The sequence below is a fragment of the Quercus lobata genome, chromosome 6 (assembly GCF_001633185.2).
Source record: "Quercus lobata isolate SW786 chromosome 6, ValleyOak3.0 Primary Assembly, whole genome shotgun sequence".
NCBI lineage: Eukaryota > Viridiplantae > Streptophyta > Magnoliopsida > Fagales > Fagaceae > Quercus > Quercus lobata.
The window spans coordinates 35,277,737-35,297,416 of NC_044909.1; the positions used below are offsets into that span (position 1 = coordinate 35,277,737).

Genomic DNA, 19,680 nt, shown 5'->3' on the forward strand with positions numbered 1-19,680 from the left:
AGAAATGTTTTTAGTGGAGTGGAATTGCTCATTCTTGTTAAACACCACAATCTCTCTATGTTTTGCAATTCCGAAATCTTAAGAGTCCGTTTAGTACGTGTATTTAAACAATAGTTTTCAATTTTTTTGAAAATACATGTGGGTGAAAAAGTATGTGGAAATCCATGTAATGTTGTTTGAAAACATATGTTTAAATTGATGTACCAAACATCCTCTAAATCTTTGTCACTGCTTCTTGGCTCCTTATTATGGAGCATAGGCATTGAGAGGATCACTTGTGATAGGCTCAAGTGAACCACCTGAGCGATTCTCTCTTTGGTCGTCCTACACACCTAAGGACAATATATTAAAAATTGAGGTTCAAATGGTTGTTTCACAATTAAAGTATAATAATGGGACACACAAATTTGTTTAAAATATATATGATCGTGATAGGATTAGGATGGAAGTTTATACATGAAAACTGTTGATAAATTATATATTTTGTAATAGAATATTAAGAGTATATTTGGTTTGGGTGGCTCTGGAGAACTGAACATCACCCATCTTGAGCACCTTTTGGCATCCAGCATTTCTTCCTTCACCAGCCGAACTGCATTACATGCCAGAGTTTGAAAATTAGATAACTCCATCTTAAACTTAATGTTGATGAACAAAATTAAAATACCAATGTTATGGTCTTCTTAACATACCAAATTCTTCTTCTTCTTCTTCTTCTTGTCAAGGTAAGCTAGAAGCTCTTCTTGTTGGGCAAGTGACTGCTCTAAAGCCTGAAAAACCAATAATCATCAATATGGAATGGAAACCTTCTAACATTATTAGGTATTATTTAGTATCAATTGCCTAGCATCATCATGGTCATAGGTAGGATACATTAATTAATGGGAAAACTTTTTTTTTTTTTTTTTGGACTGAAAGAGGTAGAATTAATGAAAAAACTTAGGTACAAAATCTTAAGTATTGTACATTGAATTCTCCAATTAAACTCAAACATATGGTTGCATTAATGACCAACAAAGCAAAAACAATATGTTATCTATTTCAAGAACAATTAAATTCAATGCAACTATGTTTGTATTTAATTGGGGAATCTAATGAATTGCACCTAAGTTCTACCCGTAATTTTTAATAATATGAATAGCTTGTAAAAGCTATTGAAAAGAGGGACATTGTTTTCACACACTCGTTGATGTACACTTTGTATACACAACATTCTTTTTTTATTTTTTATTGATGTCTACATTTAAAACATGAAATGGGTGATGAGTAACAATGTACAATAAGGAAAGTGTGAGAATCAATTCCCTTAAAACAACCAGCAAGAAGTATCTATAGCATATCATCAAAAGAAAGAGATAGTCAATACATGTGACTACCAAGTGTTAGACCATTAATATCTTAGATATATGATATGCTGAACAAAATATTCCTTGATCTTCAGTTTGGGAGCGTTGACACTCAAGATGTATGGCATGAGAAAGAAGCAAATGAAAGCTAAAAACAAATCAATTTAATCCTGGCTGCTAGAACTTCTCGTGTACTCATGTCTCAATAATTTTTTACAAACTCCATTGTTTTGGCAAGCATTTCCCAAACAGATATAACTCACCTTCTAAACAAATTAATTTACGTCAACTTGGTGGCAGCTATAAATTTTCATGTAGGAATATTTTTAAATAATGCCTATGACTACTAAAACAAAAAGAAAACTGTGTCTTACTTGTATTCACTCCTGAAAAGTCATGAAGCTAGTCAGGTGGAATTTATTTTAACCATTTTGGCAACTCTTTCAATGCCCAAATGATAGGGTGCAGTTTATATTGAGAAGGATGAATAAAGATTAAAAAATGACTTAAGCACCATTTGGTCAGTGCCACAAAAAGTACTTGATTGCTTTTAAAATAAGAAAATTAGAATCATATAAGATTGTTTGGTTTTGTTTGAACCTGGACATCAAAAAGATTGATTTCAAGCTAAACAAAAAATATTTGTTTTGGAAAGAAAAACACACACCATCTTAAGCTTCTCCATGATGACCCTTGATCCGGCAACCACTACTAAAGTTACCACTCATACTTTTAACTGTTTACTTTATAGAAAAATGGAAGAAGATGCCCCTTTTGAAAGGCCAATACACTAAAAGCCTAAGCATAGAGAACATGATTATCATGCAGCTTAAAGCTTATATTTTCCCCCATTTTAGGCTAGCTTTTACTACTGTTTTTAATTATTTAATAACAAGGAAATTCATAGAAACCAACAATGTGTACCTTCCTGGTTGCCCCAAGCTCTTGCTCTAATGCATCAACCCGGCATCTAGCAGCATTCAGCATTTCTTCCTTCTCTGCTGGCATGGCAGCAGGTTTCATGCTCAAAACATTCGCTTTCTCTTCCAATTCAGCCAGGCGTTTCAAGACAGACATGAAATCAGAGACAGAGATGGCAGGCTCAGGAAGCTGGTGCGAAGGTGCCTGGCCTTTAAACATTGTGTCGACACAGTACATAGGACTGTAGTAGATGGTGGCATCTGTGAGCTTCTTTGGCATGTTACGTGTCATTCTAACCATGGTGAAAATGCCCAAAACAAAGGCCATTAGACCAGCAAAAAATTTAGAGATGAACCCTTCAGTACCCTTGCTAGCATCATGCATGGCAAAACAATCTGCTGCTGAAGTTGCAGGAAATTTATCATATATATTATTTTTATTTAAACATAATATAACACATATTAATTGGACTTAAAAAATGAAAGACAAAGAATAGATTTAAGCTAGCTAAACATTGTTTCTTTCATAAGGTAAGCATATGACCCTAAAAAATGAATACAATCATGGATATAATCTATCAGACAATGGTACATAGATATACAATTGTAACATACCACTTGATTGGTGTGATACAGGGAATCCCTATCAGGAAAAACCTTCATATAGTGACTTCTTAAGAAAAAAACGATAGAATATTAATAAAGCATTGGTAAGATTATATTAGCAACGTCATCCTTTTTTTCCTTTATCAAGCAATTGGAAAAAATGGTTGTACAGAATTATAATGCTCCTCCTGCCCATTATTAGGCTGATTAGTAAAACAAAACAATTGCAACATAATACAATGCTTCTTCTAAGCCTCAATTCTTAGACTGTATGCATTTCTTAGCTAACATATTGTAACATACTGTAAAACCATCCAATATGCAGATACTAGATCAGTTCACAACATTGTAAATACTCAAGTTAGATGGAGGAAGATGCTGAACACACCAAGTCCAGCTGCAACCTCCCCCTTCTTTCTTGAATGATCCCAGAATCAATTCACATCTCAATATAGATGTAGGGAATTAATTTGCCATTCCTTTTATTTATTTATTATTGCAATTCTAGAACAAACCATGTCAGGTAAATAAAAAAGGCAAGCCTAATAGTAATTTTCAGATATGCAGTTACTTCAGCACCCTTCATGACATAGATTAGAGCCAGTAAATATTAAAAAAAAAAAACAGTATGTATGCAACTATAAATGTAGGTGATGTACCTTTTGAGAGGGAAACTCTGTCATTATCTACCATCTTTTGCCAAGTCGAATCCACACCTTTATCAACCATTGGGGCTAAGTCTTCACACATGTAGGCTTCTTGGTAATTTTTTGTAATGGAAAGCTGTGGTGTGTATTGTACATCGAAAGTTAAAACTGTCGCATTGACAAAAGAGAGGGATATAGAGGAACAAGGAAAAAGAAAGGAGAAAAAGGAGGGGCCGGGGGGGGTGGGGTGGTGGGGAGGGGAAGAGAGCATAATTTATAAAAGAAGAAGCTAATGGTCCATTTGGATTGAGGAGGAGTAGAGTAAAGTAGAGTAGATTTGGCCCAAAATTAGCCTATTTTCAGCCAACTCTACTTTACTCCCCTCTACTCCTCCTCCTTCCCCCCTCAATTCAAATGGGCCCTAAGAGAATGTTCAACTTTCAAAACCCTAGAGTGTCTCACATTACACCAAATGGCATGGCTAAATTTACAGAAATTTTTGTCCAAAAACTAAAAGACTTCTGATTAAAGAATTAAAAAAAAAAAACATTGGATAATGTATACAACTTAATAACCTATCACAGAAATCCTTAAGATAAGTTGTTGGATTAGTGTCATTAGTGAAAGGAGAGAGCAATGCAATGGTAATTACAATAATGAGAAGCTATAAAGCAAATTTATCTTGTGCAATGAAAATCTGGAATACTATTGGTGCTAATATCCAAGACAACTTCGAAAACTAGAAGTCGGAATGCTCAAAATCTCTCTAAATATCAGTTTGTTCTAAAATAAAAAAGAGGTGCAAAAGAACAAATCAATTTGCAGACTGCATAAAAGGATAATTATACAAATTACCAACAAAGATGTCATCTTTGGAAAAATATCAAAGGAAAGGAGGTGGGGATGCTTGCAGCTATAGATCTAAGTGCTAAGGCTTTGAATTACAATCATGTACAAATAATGTGCTTTTCGATTTTTTTCATAGTTACCCGTCTTGAGAATCTTAAGAATTATATTTATTTTATGTTTTTTTTTTTCTTTAGAAGATTTATTTTATGGAAGCGTAAGCAATGCAGTAGTTTTCTCTGTTTCTTAGTGATATTAATTAGGTGTAAAATATATTGTTTATGAACAACTTTACTTGACTATCTTTAGTTGTATTCACTATTCAGTTGATTATAATAAATATAGTAGATACATATCAGTTGTAAATGATACACATAGATTAATTGATAATATCGTTAGGGAACTACTAAAAGGAGAATTAGCAGGATTATTAGAATTTTTGATAGGCAAGCCTTTGTTTTGCTGCAACATTTAACCAGATGCAAAGGTAGCTAGCGATTAAATGCACTATAAGGGCATAGATTTATTTATTTATTTTTAACTTGATTTGGTTTAAAGTTTGGTACTAATGGGCTCTATTTATCTAAGCAGGTTCTCCTTAAAAATTAGTGGAGAACAGTGAAGATTCAACATTAAAAGAGGACAAAAGGAAGAAAAATCATACAGGCAATTTCTAAAAAAGAAGAGCAGTAGTTCAAGAAAAGTTTCAGGATCAAATTGAGATGTGGATTCTTTTTCATGAAATAGATTTAAGATCCCGTGGAGGAAATTGTTGCTGATTCATAACATGGTTATGCTTTTCTAAGTATTTTTTTCCTAAATATTATTCAAATGTCTTATAGCTGCTGTAATGCAGGTTGTGAAAATGTTGATATTTGTAACTCATTTTCATCTTAAAAGATGTTTTTTTTATAGGTCATTTTCATTTTGAAAAATTACATGAAATTAGTTACAAAATCCAATCAAGTTTCCATCTGACATGGCAGCACAGGAAATGTAACTAAAGTATTAATATAAAAATAATTACAATGAAAGTAAATTAAATAAAAGAACTTGAGCATAAAGCAGGTTATAGGCTAGTTATTAAATTTAAGGTACTTAGTGGGGCCTCTATGCTTTGGAACGTCCTAAACATCTATAACCCATAGATAAAAACTTTAGAGTGCATATGCATCAAAACACAAACAAAATGAAGTGAAATTTCATCCATTTCAGATCCCCCAACACCCAGTTATGAAAACAAACAGCGGATTCCACTGGCTGAGTGGCATTTTGAGTCTAGTGTCATAACAGGAACACATGGAGTTCTGGCCTTCTCTGGGCCATGCATCCATGTAGAAAAAGTGGTGTCAAAAAACCTGCCAATAGAGAATCCAACTTGGACCTCACACTACCAATATAAACTCGCTTCTACACTTAGCCTCACTGGCATCATCAAACAAATGTATGCCAGTGGCAGAAAAACTGTTTTCCAGATGCCTTAAGCCACTCTTGCTCTAGCTGCTGACAGAGACAATTTTTTTTACTGACAATATTTTTGTTTTACTACGTAAATTGAGGGGGAGGGGGGGGGTTGAACCTCAGTTCCGAGGCACCACAAGAGGTGTTGGAACCACTGGTTTATCCCTCAAACCCCTATTTACAAGATTAAACAAGAAATCTGCTATACTTACTTTTTTACGGCTAAGAGAGAGCTTTGGGTGCTTGATATGCTCCACTGAAAGTCTAGAAGGAAAAGATCGCATGCCATGTACATCTTGAGCTGCATCCATGCCAGAAGAAGAGTTAAGTCCCTGAAAATGATATATAAAATAAATTAGGGAGTTATCATTGACGAGAAGGACCAAGAGCCATTGGAAAGCTAAAATACTTCAGAGAACAGAGATAACCTAGCACCAATAATAAGATAATTATAGAGGCATATCAACAAAGAAAAAAGAAGAACAAAAGAATTATGTTAAAAGATCAAGAAAGACCTTAAGGTACACTGTCTCATCCTCAGAAATTGTCTTCTCCTCAGCAAATTGATTGTCAAGTTTCGTTGTACATTTATGATCACCATTTTGAACCATCTGCAAGTCCATATTTTGAAAAAAAAAAAAAAAAAAAAAGTTACTAATTCCATTGTAAACTTTACAAAGAAATTAATCAAATTGTAAGTAACAGGGAAAAATGAAAAAGATATTTTTGTTGGTCACCCTCAAGATATCTGGGTCCTTCCATGGGCCCTTATCAGAACGCATGCAGCCTCCTTTATCAGCACAGGTACAAGTGCCTCCTAGAAACTCAGGCAACTCACTGATGCAACAAAACAAACAAATTATTTCAAGTACAAAAAGGAAACCCAAAAAAAAGAATCAAAGAAAAATTCACTCAATTAGAATAGAGTAAGATTAGGAAACAAGATGAGATAGAAGTGCAAAATAGATTACCCATTAAAAACTTACCTAGCATCAATTATTTCAAGCAACTTGCTCTGGAATTTATTGCCTAGAACCTGGTGGATAGTACCATTTACTGATTAGTATATTCCCAACATCAAAACAAGCAGATTTAGCAATGATGTATCCTTACATGGATCTTTGCTGTAGTCTGAGGATCAAGGAACGATTTTACAGTGCTCCACAACATTCTAAATCCAGCACCAGCATTGATGATGAACATGCGATTCAAGGTCTGCAGTGCGGACAACAATTCACATGGCATCAAGATTCCTGCCATCCACAGTATAAAGACAAGATTCATAGACAAACAAATCAGAAAGAAACTACCTCAGGATAATTGCCACCATCAATCTTCTGAAGGCTCATAAGAAGTTCCCTGGCAGCTTTGTTTAAATTTTTCAGTCCCTGTGGCATTGATTCAAAATTAATATAGTTTCTGTAAAATATTCTATATCTCATTATTTTTGCTTTACGAGATTGGGTTTGTTGGGGGAGAAGGGGGCACCCAAAGCAATTCAAATTCACTAAAAGGCTTTCTAGCACACCATGTGCAGTGTGAACATGATTTCAACTTTTGGCACCTTTTAAAGAGTGACATGGTCATTTTTCCAAAGATCCATGATGATTACATTTCAGTTTATATTTTTATGCAAGATTACAGTTATCTAATTTTCCCACAGTAGTGATTATTGTTCTCACATACCACTCCTTGCACATCCAGGATGGTTGTACTTTGATCGATGTGCTTCTTTGCTGCAATTGAACAAGCTGGGAATTTTACGGCAAATGTCTTCTCAAACTCCTTTACGTGGTATTTCAAATATCGTTCCATGGTTGTGACTTGCAACAGCTTGGTAGAATCTACTTGGCCTAATCTCTCGATGTAAACAGGTCGTCCATCCTTATCCACTCCATGATTCCCTTGTGGATAGTATTCCAGGACTTCATTGACTTCCTTAAATTCAAATTCCTTTAAAAAAAAGGAGCAAGAAGAAAAAGAAGGAAAAGCAGCTAAGCAAGTGGGGCACACTGTTGGGAAATTAAAATCCTTCAAAGATAAATAATAATAAAAAGAATAATAGAGAAAAAGGGAAAGCAAAGAAATAATACGAAATTTCAAAGCATTTCTAGCCCCAGCCACCCATTTCTACAAGATATACCTCCATAACAGTGTCAGCACCATATTCCTTCCTCCACTGGAGCATGTCAGACCACATTTGCTTTGTTTTCTCCACATCAAATTTCCTGGCCTTCAAGAATCTGTAGTATCAAAGGAAAAGTTTTCAAATTACTTGACAAAAGAATAAAATGAAATTTTTTTAGTTTACTAAAAAATAAGTACAGTAATTATGTTCATCTCCTCTTTTGCAGAATCAATCTTCATAAACTGTGCAACACATGCCACTTTCCAAATTACCAATTGTACTCAAACATTAACTAAAGTGTTTAATCTTCTAGCAACAGTTTCAATTAATTTCAGAGCATTAACGTAAGTGTGAGCTTAAAAAGAAAAAGATATAAGGATACTTTTCTAATCTGATAGAAATACACATACACACACATAATCTGTATGACTGTATCCACCTTTTCCATTAAGAGAACAGTTTCCCTTTTTCTATGCTATTTTATAAACAGGTTATTTTATCCAAGGCCAATTTCATCCACAAAATTCATGATGGAAACAAGAAACAAAAAAAGTAACCTGAGCATCATATGATAATCATCGTGCTTTGTAGGCAGTAGCTCCTCCAATATAAGTGCTTGACGGAAAGCATCCACGGCCTGCAACTCCTCTGCATCATGTACGTCCTCAATTTCAACAGATATCACTTTACTACTTCTCCTACCCTTTCTTGTCAAAGAATTCCTGAACTTGGCAGAGGCATTAATTGCTTTCTTCTTCAAAGCTGCAATTCTATTCTTCTTCTCATGGTCCAAGTTCTCAGCATCAGATCTTTCAATGGCTGTATGTAAACACGTGATCATGATATAAGTATATATAAACATCACATATGAGTTAGCATAAATTGTTAAAAAAAAAAAAATCTAAGGTTTTCCTATCATTGCTATTTTCATTAAGAGCATGCCAAAGCATATTAATATCCATGTTTTTGTGCAATTTTATTAGAATTCCATATACTCATCACTACTCTTCAGCGGACACATACCGAATTTTTTTACAATAAGTCTAGAGACAATATTTTTCACAATTGATGACATGACCTTGATAAAATTATCAACTGCCTCAAAAGCTTAAATTATTAGGAAATGATGAATTTAATCATTTAAATTGCCCTTAGTAAGTGGGACCCAACACATGGGAATTTTTTTTAAATGGAAGGTAAGAAGAAGACATGGTTTAAACCCAGGATCTCCTACCCTTGATACAATGATAAATTACTAATTGTTCTAAAAGCTTAAACTATTAAAAATTGGTGAATTTAATAATTTAATCTAACGGGCCTGTTGTGATTGGTTCATAATAAAGTAGTATCACAATAGGCCATGCCAGCAATTGTGAAAAATATCGTGTTCGCGGCATTTATTTATTTATTTATTTTTAAGGTCAATAATGTGCAATCATGGGAACAACACAAGGTATTAACATTAAAAAAGAAGACAGAGATACGTATGAAAAGATTGAATAGAATTGGATAACCTGGTTTGGGAGAAATTGTTCCAGACATGGTGACACTCATTTGGTAATTTGTGTGATCGACTGTGATAGATGGCAAAAAAAAAAAAAGAAAAAAAATCAACCACTCATGCCAGAACTCCCAAGTCCCAGGCCAAAATGGCTGCACATTTTAGATTTTACACATTTCCAAACCCATAATTTTGTATCAGCAAAAAATAAATACACTAAATTAAAAGAACCAAAAAGAGAGAAGTTAAAATCCGAAACCCTTACCTCCACAAAAAAAAAAAAAAAAAAAAAAAAAAAAAAATCCGAAACCCTAAATTTACAGGGAGAGAGAGAAAATAATTTTTACCTTTGAACAATGAAAGGGAGGTTTTGTGGGGAAAGGGAAATAAGTAAAGCATAAGAGAAGAGGAGTAATTGTGAGGATGCGAACGTCCATAGAAATTTGCGGAGAGAAAGAGAGAGAGAGAATATGCTCTCTCGACCCAGTCTCGACCTCAACACCATTTGGCTGTAATCTAAAAATTGGCATGAGATATACAGAGAGAGAGAGACCGACATGCGAGGCCGTTCCATTCAAATCCTAACGGATCATCTAACAGCCCCTTCAACGTCTCTATTCCGTTTCCCGCCCAAATTCTGTCTGTCTCTTCTGTTCTTATATTTCTTTTAATTCAATTATTAGGAAACCCTGTTAAATACTCTAATTTAATTAAATAATCTTTATTTTTAATTTGAATTCAAAAAATTAGTTATAATTTTAGAATATGTCAAAAATTCCCTTAATTTAATTAAATAATTCTTATTTTTTTTAAAAAAAATGGGGTTAAAATTGTTATTCAACAAAATTATAAAAAAAAAAAAAAAAAAAAAAAAAAAAAAAAACCTAGTAGAGAAATTTTGTTCCTCAAAATTAGCACACTCTCTATTTATAAATATATATATATATATACATATTTCACGCATGTTTTAATATATATTTTTTCTAAAAATTAGCACACACTAAACTTAGCATTTTACTTCATTTTAAATCCTAAATTTTAGTTTCTTAAACATTTCATCATGTGTAACCTCACTAATAATAGATAAATTTAAATTGAAAATTTATATTAAACTTAAAAAAAAAAAAAAAAAAAAGTTTCCTCGCATGTGCTAAGCGTGTGTGACGAGACTAGTATGTATTATGTATTATTTAGGTAAATTACAAAACTCATTAAAAATGTCATGTGATTATAAGTACATGCATATAGATTTTTTAACCATCATATAGTGGGTTACATAAAAATTCTTGTAATTAAAGTGGGCATAAAAACATTTTCCTAACTGAATTAAGGGTCAATTTTGGATTTTTTTAGTTTTACATTTTTGATGATAAAAAGAAGATATATTAACATAAAAATAAGCTTTTCCTTTTTAGGTATGATTTTATATTAAAAGTAACTTTTTGTTTTTATTTAATTTAGATTATATACTTAATACTTAAAATATCATTTTAAAATTTCATATAATTCTTGGTTAAATAGTAAAAGAAGGTTGGATCACTAAAAATTTACGCGGGATTTTGTGAATATTTGTAGAATATTTTTTTCTATTTTGGTTGTAATTTTAATATATTTGATTTGAATGGTTGTAAATTATTTTTTTTTTTTATAGGTTGTAAATTATTAGCCAACTCACATATTACCAATATTTGCGTTGTCATGACTCATGACATTAGTTATAGACTTGATTCTAACATGATGAGTTACAGACTCGATTCTAACATTATGAAGACATTGAGTAAGGCACAAAGTTTTTTAAGTTGAGATGCTTCCGATGATCGATGGAAAGGTTTCATGGATCAAATCAAGGATAGTAAAATCCTATTTTTAAATGAAGAGGAAAAAAAAATGATAGCAAATTTCGATTAGGAGTGTGCATGAGTCGGGTTAAGGGGTTTTTTCAACTCAACCCACCATGGTGGGTTAAAAAAAATCCAACCCAACCCACATGGATCAAGTTGTACCCATGTGGATTGGACAATTTTTTTTTAAAAAAATTACTATTACTAATATTAAACGGAGAATTAGAACATCACTACAAATAAATGCAAATTTATAACCAAATAATTCTGAGCATAACACTAAACTAATACAAACTATATGAGGAGAACTTAGAGTATGGGTTTTATTTAGAAAGAGGGGTAAAAAAGTAAATAACAAAATTGCATAATATTTTTTAAAATTTTAAATGTATATTAAATATAGGTGAGTTAGGTCGGATTAGATGAATTTGTGAGTCTTATGACCCGAACCCAACTTGACCTACTGGAAAAACAAATTTCACAACTCAACCCAACCCACCAACCTCTAAAAACCGGCCTAACCCAATAGTTTGGGTTGGATTGGGTCTGAGTTCATTGCTACTCGAATGAGATTCTAATTATTTTGGGAAAGTTCTCATAGGATTGTGCAATCCTACAATTTGGACTGCAGTTTTAAGTTTTAACAACTGTGGCATGCGTAGAGAAATTAGTGCAGTCTAGATAGGAATTTCAATCAATCCATCAATAGAACCAAAATAATTAGAATCTATCACCAATAAACTTATTCCTGTCTTGGAGGGACTCTCAAACCACCAATATGGGCTTTAGATAAAGTTGCATCACTTGCCATCAAGTTGGTTAGGCATGCTTGCTCAAACAAGGCATTTATGGAATGGTAACCTAGGACTCATTTCTCCATAGGGCTCAACAGTTGATATAAATGGTCAAAGTGCCTATTGAGTAATCATTGTTCAAAAAGAACACGCTGGAATAAATTCACATGAAGAAGAAGTGACTACAACAACACAAGCATGCATTTAAAAAGCATCTCAAATTCTCTCAATATCTAGGATCCTTCCCCCACCCCAGGCCTCCCCAAGTGACCTGAACTAAGAATCCAGATAGAAAATCTGCAGTTCTTCCATTTTTCAGTCAGAATCAGAATCAGGATTCAAAGAGGATCTCACTGTCCTGCGCCTATTTTCATGATTACCATCATCCTCTGCATCTGCATCTTCTTTCTTCTCAATAAGAATACCTGTACAATGATAGTTGAGAGAATATTGTGACAAGCTAAGAAATGTGAAACACACTGGACAAAAGCATTACCTTTCTTTATTAGTAGGGCCTCAAGCGTCTTTGTGGAAAAATCATCTTTTCCTCCCAGATCTTGAAACCCAACTAGCCTATCTACTGCAATTCCTTTTCTGAAAGTAAACATTGTGACAATAATCAAATGATGCAAAAATGCAGCATAATCTGAAGGTCATGAAATAAACATGAGGCATATCAGCACCGATAACCTTAGGCTAATGATCAAGTTATGCTTGTCTGGGCTACATCCAGGCAAATACCGCTAATTATATGTCATTATCATTATAATATTAAAAAACAAAAGAAGTCCAGAATCTTATGAGAGCTCTTTTTTCACTACTTCCAACTTCTTTTGGTCTCTGACTGTCTTTTGGTACAGTACTGATATGCCAATACAAAAATTGATGAATTACAACAATTAAAGGACAACAAATATGACCTTACCTGAAAAGAATGACACATGGCAAGGTCTTGACTCCTAGTTTAGCAACAAAGAAGGGTGCATTCTGCATTTCATTTTCAATAATGTATTCAATTTCATCTTGAATGATCAAAGTTTAGCAATAAATGAATCCCCAAATTCTGATATTGCAATCGGATATGCTCAAATTGAGTAAAATACCAAAAGATTTATCTATTTTTTTTTTTTGATAAGTAAAAGAGAGAGATTCAAAATCTATTAAATCATATTAACTGAAAAACTCATGTATACTGACCTCTGCATCCAACTTGATGAACTTTGTATCAACATGCTTTAGTGCAAGGGTTTTCAAATGCTTATCCACAATCCTAACAAAATCCATTTGGCATTAACACCAAAAATTTGGTAATTCAGACATTCATGTGTGTACATGAGAGAGAGAGAGAGAGAGAGAGAGAGAGAGAAAGATTAAAGTAAATGCTTTACTTGCAGCGATAGAACTCCCGATGGTAGAAATGACAAATCACTTTTTCACTACCAGTAACTTCACCCAAGAAATCCCCCTCAGTAACCTCCCTGTATTCTCCATGCCCTTGCTTCTTTAATGCTTCTCGCTTCTCAGCTTCTTTCTATTCAAATAAATCCTATCATAAATATAGAATGCTTACTCCAAATCTATACATCATAATGCATCTAGGTCAGTTCAGGGGGGAATAAAATTCAAAATTCTAACCTTGAGAGCTGCAATCCTATCAGCATGCAATTTTTCCAGCTCGGGATCCTAATATCACCCAATGCAAGTACACCTTATAAATAGAAACAATTGCATTAATATGCTAAATGCATGAATTATTATATAACTTACGTCCATCAACTCATCAAGGTCGACCTCCTGGTTGACAGAACTTGATGCCTGTGACTTCCCTTGAGCAAGCACTTCCTGTAAGATTATTTAAGTACACATGAGACAACATAACAATTGGCAACCGAAGCTAAGTTGCTCGCTAACTGTAAGAATCAAACACTACATTCTTAAATCATGTTATTAGTCATTCTAAATCACAAGGAAAATATTATTTAACCTGGCAAACATTTTTTAGCATTAACTAAACTACTTATAGCCCACTTCAACCAGAAACAATCATAGAGCATTGAAATTTTAAAAAACCCGAATGGATAGACATACTTCTTGACTTACGAGGACCGCATAAAGATCTTTACATTCTGCTAAGCAACAGTATAATATAGGGTGACATACAAAATCAATTTTTCGTCAAAAAAGCAAGTGGGCAGTTAATTTAAAGACTAAATCTAACATTGCAATCGGAAACAGACACGTAGAAAGAAAAGTAGCATTCTTGTGTTTCCAATGGAGCATCAAGCATTCATTTGCTTCTTAAATTCTAGATTGCAAAAGCTATTAATAGAGAATTGGTGAGCTAGACACGGCAAGCTAAGATTTTTATACAACTCCCTCAAATTATTTTGGGAACTTTAACAGACTTAATTCCCATAATTGCAAAACAATAAAGATTCTTGATGCTTTTACTTAATCATGTGAATTCAAAGATTTCTAGCCTGTCGAAATAAATTTATCAAAAAAAAAAAAAAAAAAAAAACTAACAAAGTACAAATACAAATACAAATACAACAATAACAGAAAAAATTTGGATCTGATGAAAAAAAAAATATAAAATAAAATTGCAAAGTGAATTGAAGAGGAGAACACACACACACCTTTTGATAATCACGAGCAGCGGCGGCCATAACATTTCCAAATGCTAAGTTACTCAGGGTCGATTTCACTGAATCCGGATCCATCTCGCTAATTTTTTTTTTTTTTCTCTCACTCTCTCTTTCTGAAAGATTTTTAAAAAGCATATCAGAATTGAGATCAGAGAAGTATGAGATCTTAGCATTATAAACATATTTTTGGAATTTGTTTTGAATGGAACTATATGAAAAGAAAAGAAAAAAAGTTAAGAACTTTTGAGATCTGGAAATGGAAGACTCTACCTTTTTAGAGTTTGGTGAAACAGTTTTTTCTTTCTCCCGGGGGCTTCAATGCTTTCAAATTTCGTAGAAGAGAGAGAATTGAGAATTGAGAATTGGGAACCTGAAAAGTGAAAACCACACCACCACCCAAAAACAAAACGGTGCGTTTTTGAGATCTGGAAATTTCGGTATACTGAGAGGGAATTGAGAAAAACAAAACCTGGGTCTGGGCCGAAGTTTGAAGTCCGAACCATTTCAACATAATGTAAAGGCCCAGGATCAGGCTCAGGGTTTCCCTGTCTTGGCTTTGGAAAATTTTATTATTAGAGAGAAATAATGAAATAATCAACTCTAGAGACACGACATATTTCACAATAGATTTGCAAGATTGTTTGAGATCTTCAAGGTGGTAATTTGTTAATGGTAGATAATAAAGTAGTTTTAATGGCGGGTTCATATTATAATCAATGATAATTTGTCAATTCAGCATTTGTAAAATTTATTGTGAATAGTTTTGCCAAAGTTGTTCACGTACAGAAACCAAGAACCGAGCCTAATACTTTTTAAGCAAAACATCCCACAACACAATCTTGGTACGATCGATGGAAATAGAATCAATGTAGAAGATTAATAGGTTATATACTAAAAGTAAAGTTGAATTGAAAATTATAAACTTAACAGTGACGATGGAATTATATTTATATCATCCAAGAAGTTTTTTTTTTTTTTTTTTTTTGAGTGAAAACGGTAGAAATTTTATTAAGAGACAGTATAAACATGGACATGTATCACTAGATAAAGCTCTAGTGTTGGGGGACAATCAACAAGCTAGACAACACCGTGATGTCCCAAGAAAAGCAAAATTGGCCAAACACGTAAAGTAAAGTCAAGCCTATACTCTTTGTGCTGCATTTAGACGTTGATATTCTTCCAGTAGTCCCATTGCGCTGTCAAAAATATTCTTTGGATGAACCTATACCTGCTCAAAGTAGAAACGATTCCTGGCTTTCCATATCGACCAAGCCGTGATTGCTCATTTCTCCAAGTCAGATGAACCCAGCCTCTGTTGCAACGTCTTGAACAATAGAAAAAAATCGTCCACTTCATTTCTGCACTTCTAGATTGTACCATGGAATAGAGCCCAAACATTTCTCGCATGGGGGCATTCCCACAACACGTGACCAATTGTCTCGGTATGGTGATGGCACAGCTCGCATCTTTGCTCCACTATGATCCATTTTTTGTGGAGATTCTCCCTTGTGGGTAGACTTCCCGAGCATGCCCTCCAAAGGAAGGTACGGACCTTTGGTGGTACATTTAACTTCCATATCTTCCTCCAAGTGGACCCTTGAGCTTGCGCCAATGAGTGTTCAGCCTGTTGCAGATATTTTAGGCGGAGAGCTACCTGATACGCCGAACGGACCGTAAAACTTTGTGATCTATTTTCCTTCCAAATCAGCTTATCCTGGGAATTCTGACGATTTAATGGCAGCGCTAGTATGGACTCACAAGTTCGCCTATCAAACGTAGCAAACAACTTCCCCTTTCCCCCTATCCCATTGCCAAGTATCCGTGTCAATCAAATCATTGACCTTCATATCCTGTGATGGGGTAGTCAAGAAAACCGATGAGTGAGGAAGCCAAGAGTGGGATGCCACTAATACATTTCTGCCATCTCCAATTGTCCATCTTGACCCTACCTGGATAATATCTCTAGCTACTAGTAATGAGCGCCATACAAATGAGGGATTATTGCCCAACTCCACATCCAAAAAGGAAGTATTTGGGAAGTACCTTGCTTTATATACTCTATAGAAAAGCGACCCATTGTTGTGAATGAGACGCCATGCTTGTTTAGCGAGCATTGCAAGGTTGAAAGCATGAAGGTCCTTAAAACCCATTCCCCCCTTCATCTTTGAAGTACACATTCTGCTCCACTTTATCCAATGGATTTTCCTCTCCTCTTGGTTTTGGCCCCACCAATATCTAGCCACCAAGGAATTGATATTATCGCATATTGACCTTGGAAGCTTAAATTAGCTCATAGAATACGTAAGGATGGCCTGTGCTATAGTTTTGATAAGAATTTCACGCCCCGCTTTAGAAATATATCTCTCCTTCCACCCCATCACTTGTTTGGCTATTTTTTCTTGAAGCTCCTTAAACGTTCCCACCTTTGACTTCCTATTTGGCATCGGAAGACCCAAATACTTCTCACATTCTGACATGACCCGAGCTCCCAAAAGCTGCTGAATAGCATCCGTTACCTCTTGCCTTGTATTCTTGCTGAAAAATAATGTTGTTTTTTGTCTATTTATTGCCTGTCCAGATGCAACTTCATATTTGCCCAAAATTTCCAGCACTCTTTGGCACTCCTCAACTGTGGCTTGACAAAATAACATACTATCATCAGCAAACAAAAGATGAGAAATGCATACCCCTTGTCGGCTGGACAAAACACCCTTAAGTGATCGGGTCTCTTCCGCTTTCCTCAATAAGGCAGACAAACCTTCAGCACATAATAGATACAAGTATGGTGAAAGCGGGTTTCCTTGTTTTATGCCTCTTGTGGGAGTAATGAAACCCTTCAGTTCTCCATTGATAAGGACTGAATAAGATGCTGTAGTGATTGTCTCCATGGTCATATCTACCCATCTGTGATCTAAGCCCAGCTTTAGCATTATATTCCTCAAGAATCCCCATTCAACCCGATCATATGCCTTGCTAATGTCCAACTTCACCGCTATCTGTCCCACCTTGCCTTTTCTTTTATTCCTCATCCTGTGTAGTAGTTCATATGCTACAGTGGTATTGTCAATGATCAACTGGTTTGGCACAAAGGCACTTTGTGTGCCAGATATCACATTTGGCAAGACAAGCTTTAATCTGTTCGCAATCACCTTTGATAAAATTCTTGAAACAACATTAGCCAAGTTTATAGGTCTATAATCAGACATCAGAGATGGATCATTCTTTTTTGGAATAAGCACTATATGAGAATAGTTCATTTTACGTAACATATGTCTAGAATTTAAGACTGAAAGGATAGCCTCAGTTACATCAACTCCCACAATATTCCAAAATTTCTGAAAGAAAAAAAGGAGACATACCATCTGGGCTTGGAGATTTTGATGGGTGCATTTGGAAAAGAGTCTGTCTAACTTCTTCAACTGTGTACAGTTGTAATAAAGAATTGTTCATCTTCGTTGTAAACCGCTTCTCCACCACATCAAGAACACTCTCCATATTTCTGGGATTTTCTGAAGTGAAGAGATCATGGAAATAATTTTCTGCCACTTGTGAGATCTAGTCCTCAGATGTTTTCCAGCTACCATCCACATCCTGAATACCAGATATATTATTTCTGCGGCGTCGTTGGCTAGCCCGTTGGTGGAAAAATTTGGTGTTTTTATCACCTACAGGTAGCCAAATGGATCGAGACCTTTGTCGCCAAAAGAGTTCATCCTGGTGCAGAATAGTATTGATCTCGGCTTTCAGTGTTCTAATTCTTTGAGAGTGCTCAGCCTTATTCTCCCTTGATAACTCTTCAAGAGCCTTTTGTTTCTCCTGTAGCTTTGTTTTGGAATTCCCAAAATTATTTCTGCTCCAATCTACCAAGGCATGTTGGCATTGCTTAATTTTTTCAAATAATACAAACATTGGACTTCCATTTCGGAACTGCCCTCTCCAAGCCTCACGGACCACTTTTTCACAATCTGGGTGGGTAACCCACTTTTCTTCAAAACGCCTTGGTAACCTTTTCCTCCTCCTAAGGTTGATCGGTTCTGTTGTAGAAATTAGAAGAGGCACGTGATCCAAGTATGATACCTAGAGGTGACTGACTTTTGCATGAGGAAAAATGGCTCTCCACTCACAGTTGGCACAAGCTCTGTCCAACCTCTCTTGCACTAACTCATCGCCCAACCTGCCATTGTCCCAAGTGAAAATATTTCCTTTAAAACCCAAGTCAGCTAGTCCACAAAATAAGAGCGCCTCCCTGAAATCCTGCATCAGCCTCTAAGGCCTAGGAATTCGGTCTTGTTTTTCTTCCATACACAGTATTTCATTAAAATCCCCACAACATAGCCATGGATACGAACTCCTAGATTGAAGATGCTTAAGCAATTGCCATGATTCATGTTTCCGTTGCTCCTCAGGCCACCCGTAGAAACCTGTAAACCTCCAAAAGGAATTGTCTTTTTTAATCAGCGCATCAATATGATTTGGTGAATATGGTTGTAAATGCAACTCAACATCAACCATCCATAAGAGAGCCAAACCACCTCTTCTATGAACACTAGGAACAACCACCATGCAGCGGTATGGTAAGTCCGCTTGTATCTTTTTCATCTCTTCCACAAATTGCTTTGTCTCCATCAGAAACAAAACATTGGGAGCTTTCTCCCTCACTAAATGAGAGAGTACTTCCACTGCCGTTTGGTTCCCAAGCCCACAACAGTTCCAGCTTAATAGATTCATTGGGCTCGGCGGGGCTGGTCATCAGCCTCCGCCGTTGTATACTCATTATCATGTTTGTCTTCCACCAACTTGCCCCGTTTTCTATTATTGTTGACAACATCCACTAAAACCTCATCTTGTTCTGTTATTGCCTCCTGAAAAGATCTCTTTAAGCCCACGACATCTGAACTCATGTAGGTAGCATGTGTAGAGATGTGTGGGTCATGTGCCACTC

The 19,680-nt window shown here is 35.1% G+C and overlaps 2 protein-coding genes across 4 annotated transcripts; both read right to left on the reverse strand.

Annotated features, from left to right (window-relative positions):
* Positions 1–433: 433 nt before the first annotated feature.
* On the reverse strand, positions 434–10,057 carry LOC115995234 (phosphatidylinositol/phosphatidylcholine transfer protein SFH12-like). Of its 3 annotated transcripts, none has more exons than XM_031119719.1 (15): positions 9,803–10,057; positions 9,469–9,528; positions 8,512–8,773; positions 7,970–8,069; positions 7,513–7,779; positions 7,137–7,214; positions 6,940–7,041; positions 6,813–6,862; positions 6,564–6,663; positions 6,342–6,437; positions 6,039–6,158; positions 3,532–3,655; positions 2,271–2,665; positions 693–770; positions 434–592 (listed from the first exon to the last, which is right to left on the reverse strand). In XM_031119719.1, the coding sequence occupies exons 1-15, from the start codon at positions 9,852–9,854 to the stop codon at positions 581–583; spliced, it is 1,896 nt and encodes a 631-aa protein (XP_030975579.1). In that variant the 5' UTR covers positions 9,855–10,057; the 3' UTR covers positions 434–580. The 3 variants fall into 3 exon arrangements, with proteins under 3 accessions (XP_030975579.1, XP_030975578.1, XP_030975580.1); XM_031119718.1 differs by having other exon boundaries at positions 2,271–2,668; XM_031119720.1 differs by lacking the exon at positions 9,469–9,528 and having other exon boundaries at positions 2,271–2,668.
* A 2,118-nt stretch (positions 10,058–12,175) lies between these two features.
* Positions 12,176–15,159, reverse strand: LOC115994002 (thioredoxin domain-containing protein PLP3B-like). The gene is made up of 9 exons (XM_031118003.1): positions 15,009–15,159; positions 14,730–14,851; positions 13,858–13,932; positions 13,726–13,773; positions 13,479–13,621; positions 13,288–13,360; positions 13,016–13,077; positions 12,587–12,684; positions 12,176–12,515 (listed from the first exon to the last, which is right to left on the reverse strand). Exons 2-9 carry the CDS (start codon positions 14,811–14,813, stop codon positions 12,406–12,408), a joined length of 693 nt encoding a protein of 230 aa, XP_030973863.1. The 5' UTR covers positions 14,814–14,851; positions 15,009–15,159; the 3' UTR covers positions 12,176–12,405.
* Positions 15,160–19,680: the final 4,521 nt, after the last annotated feature.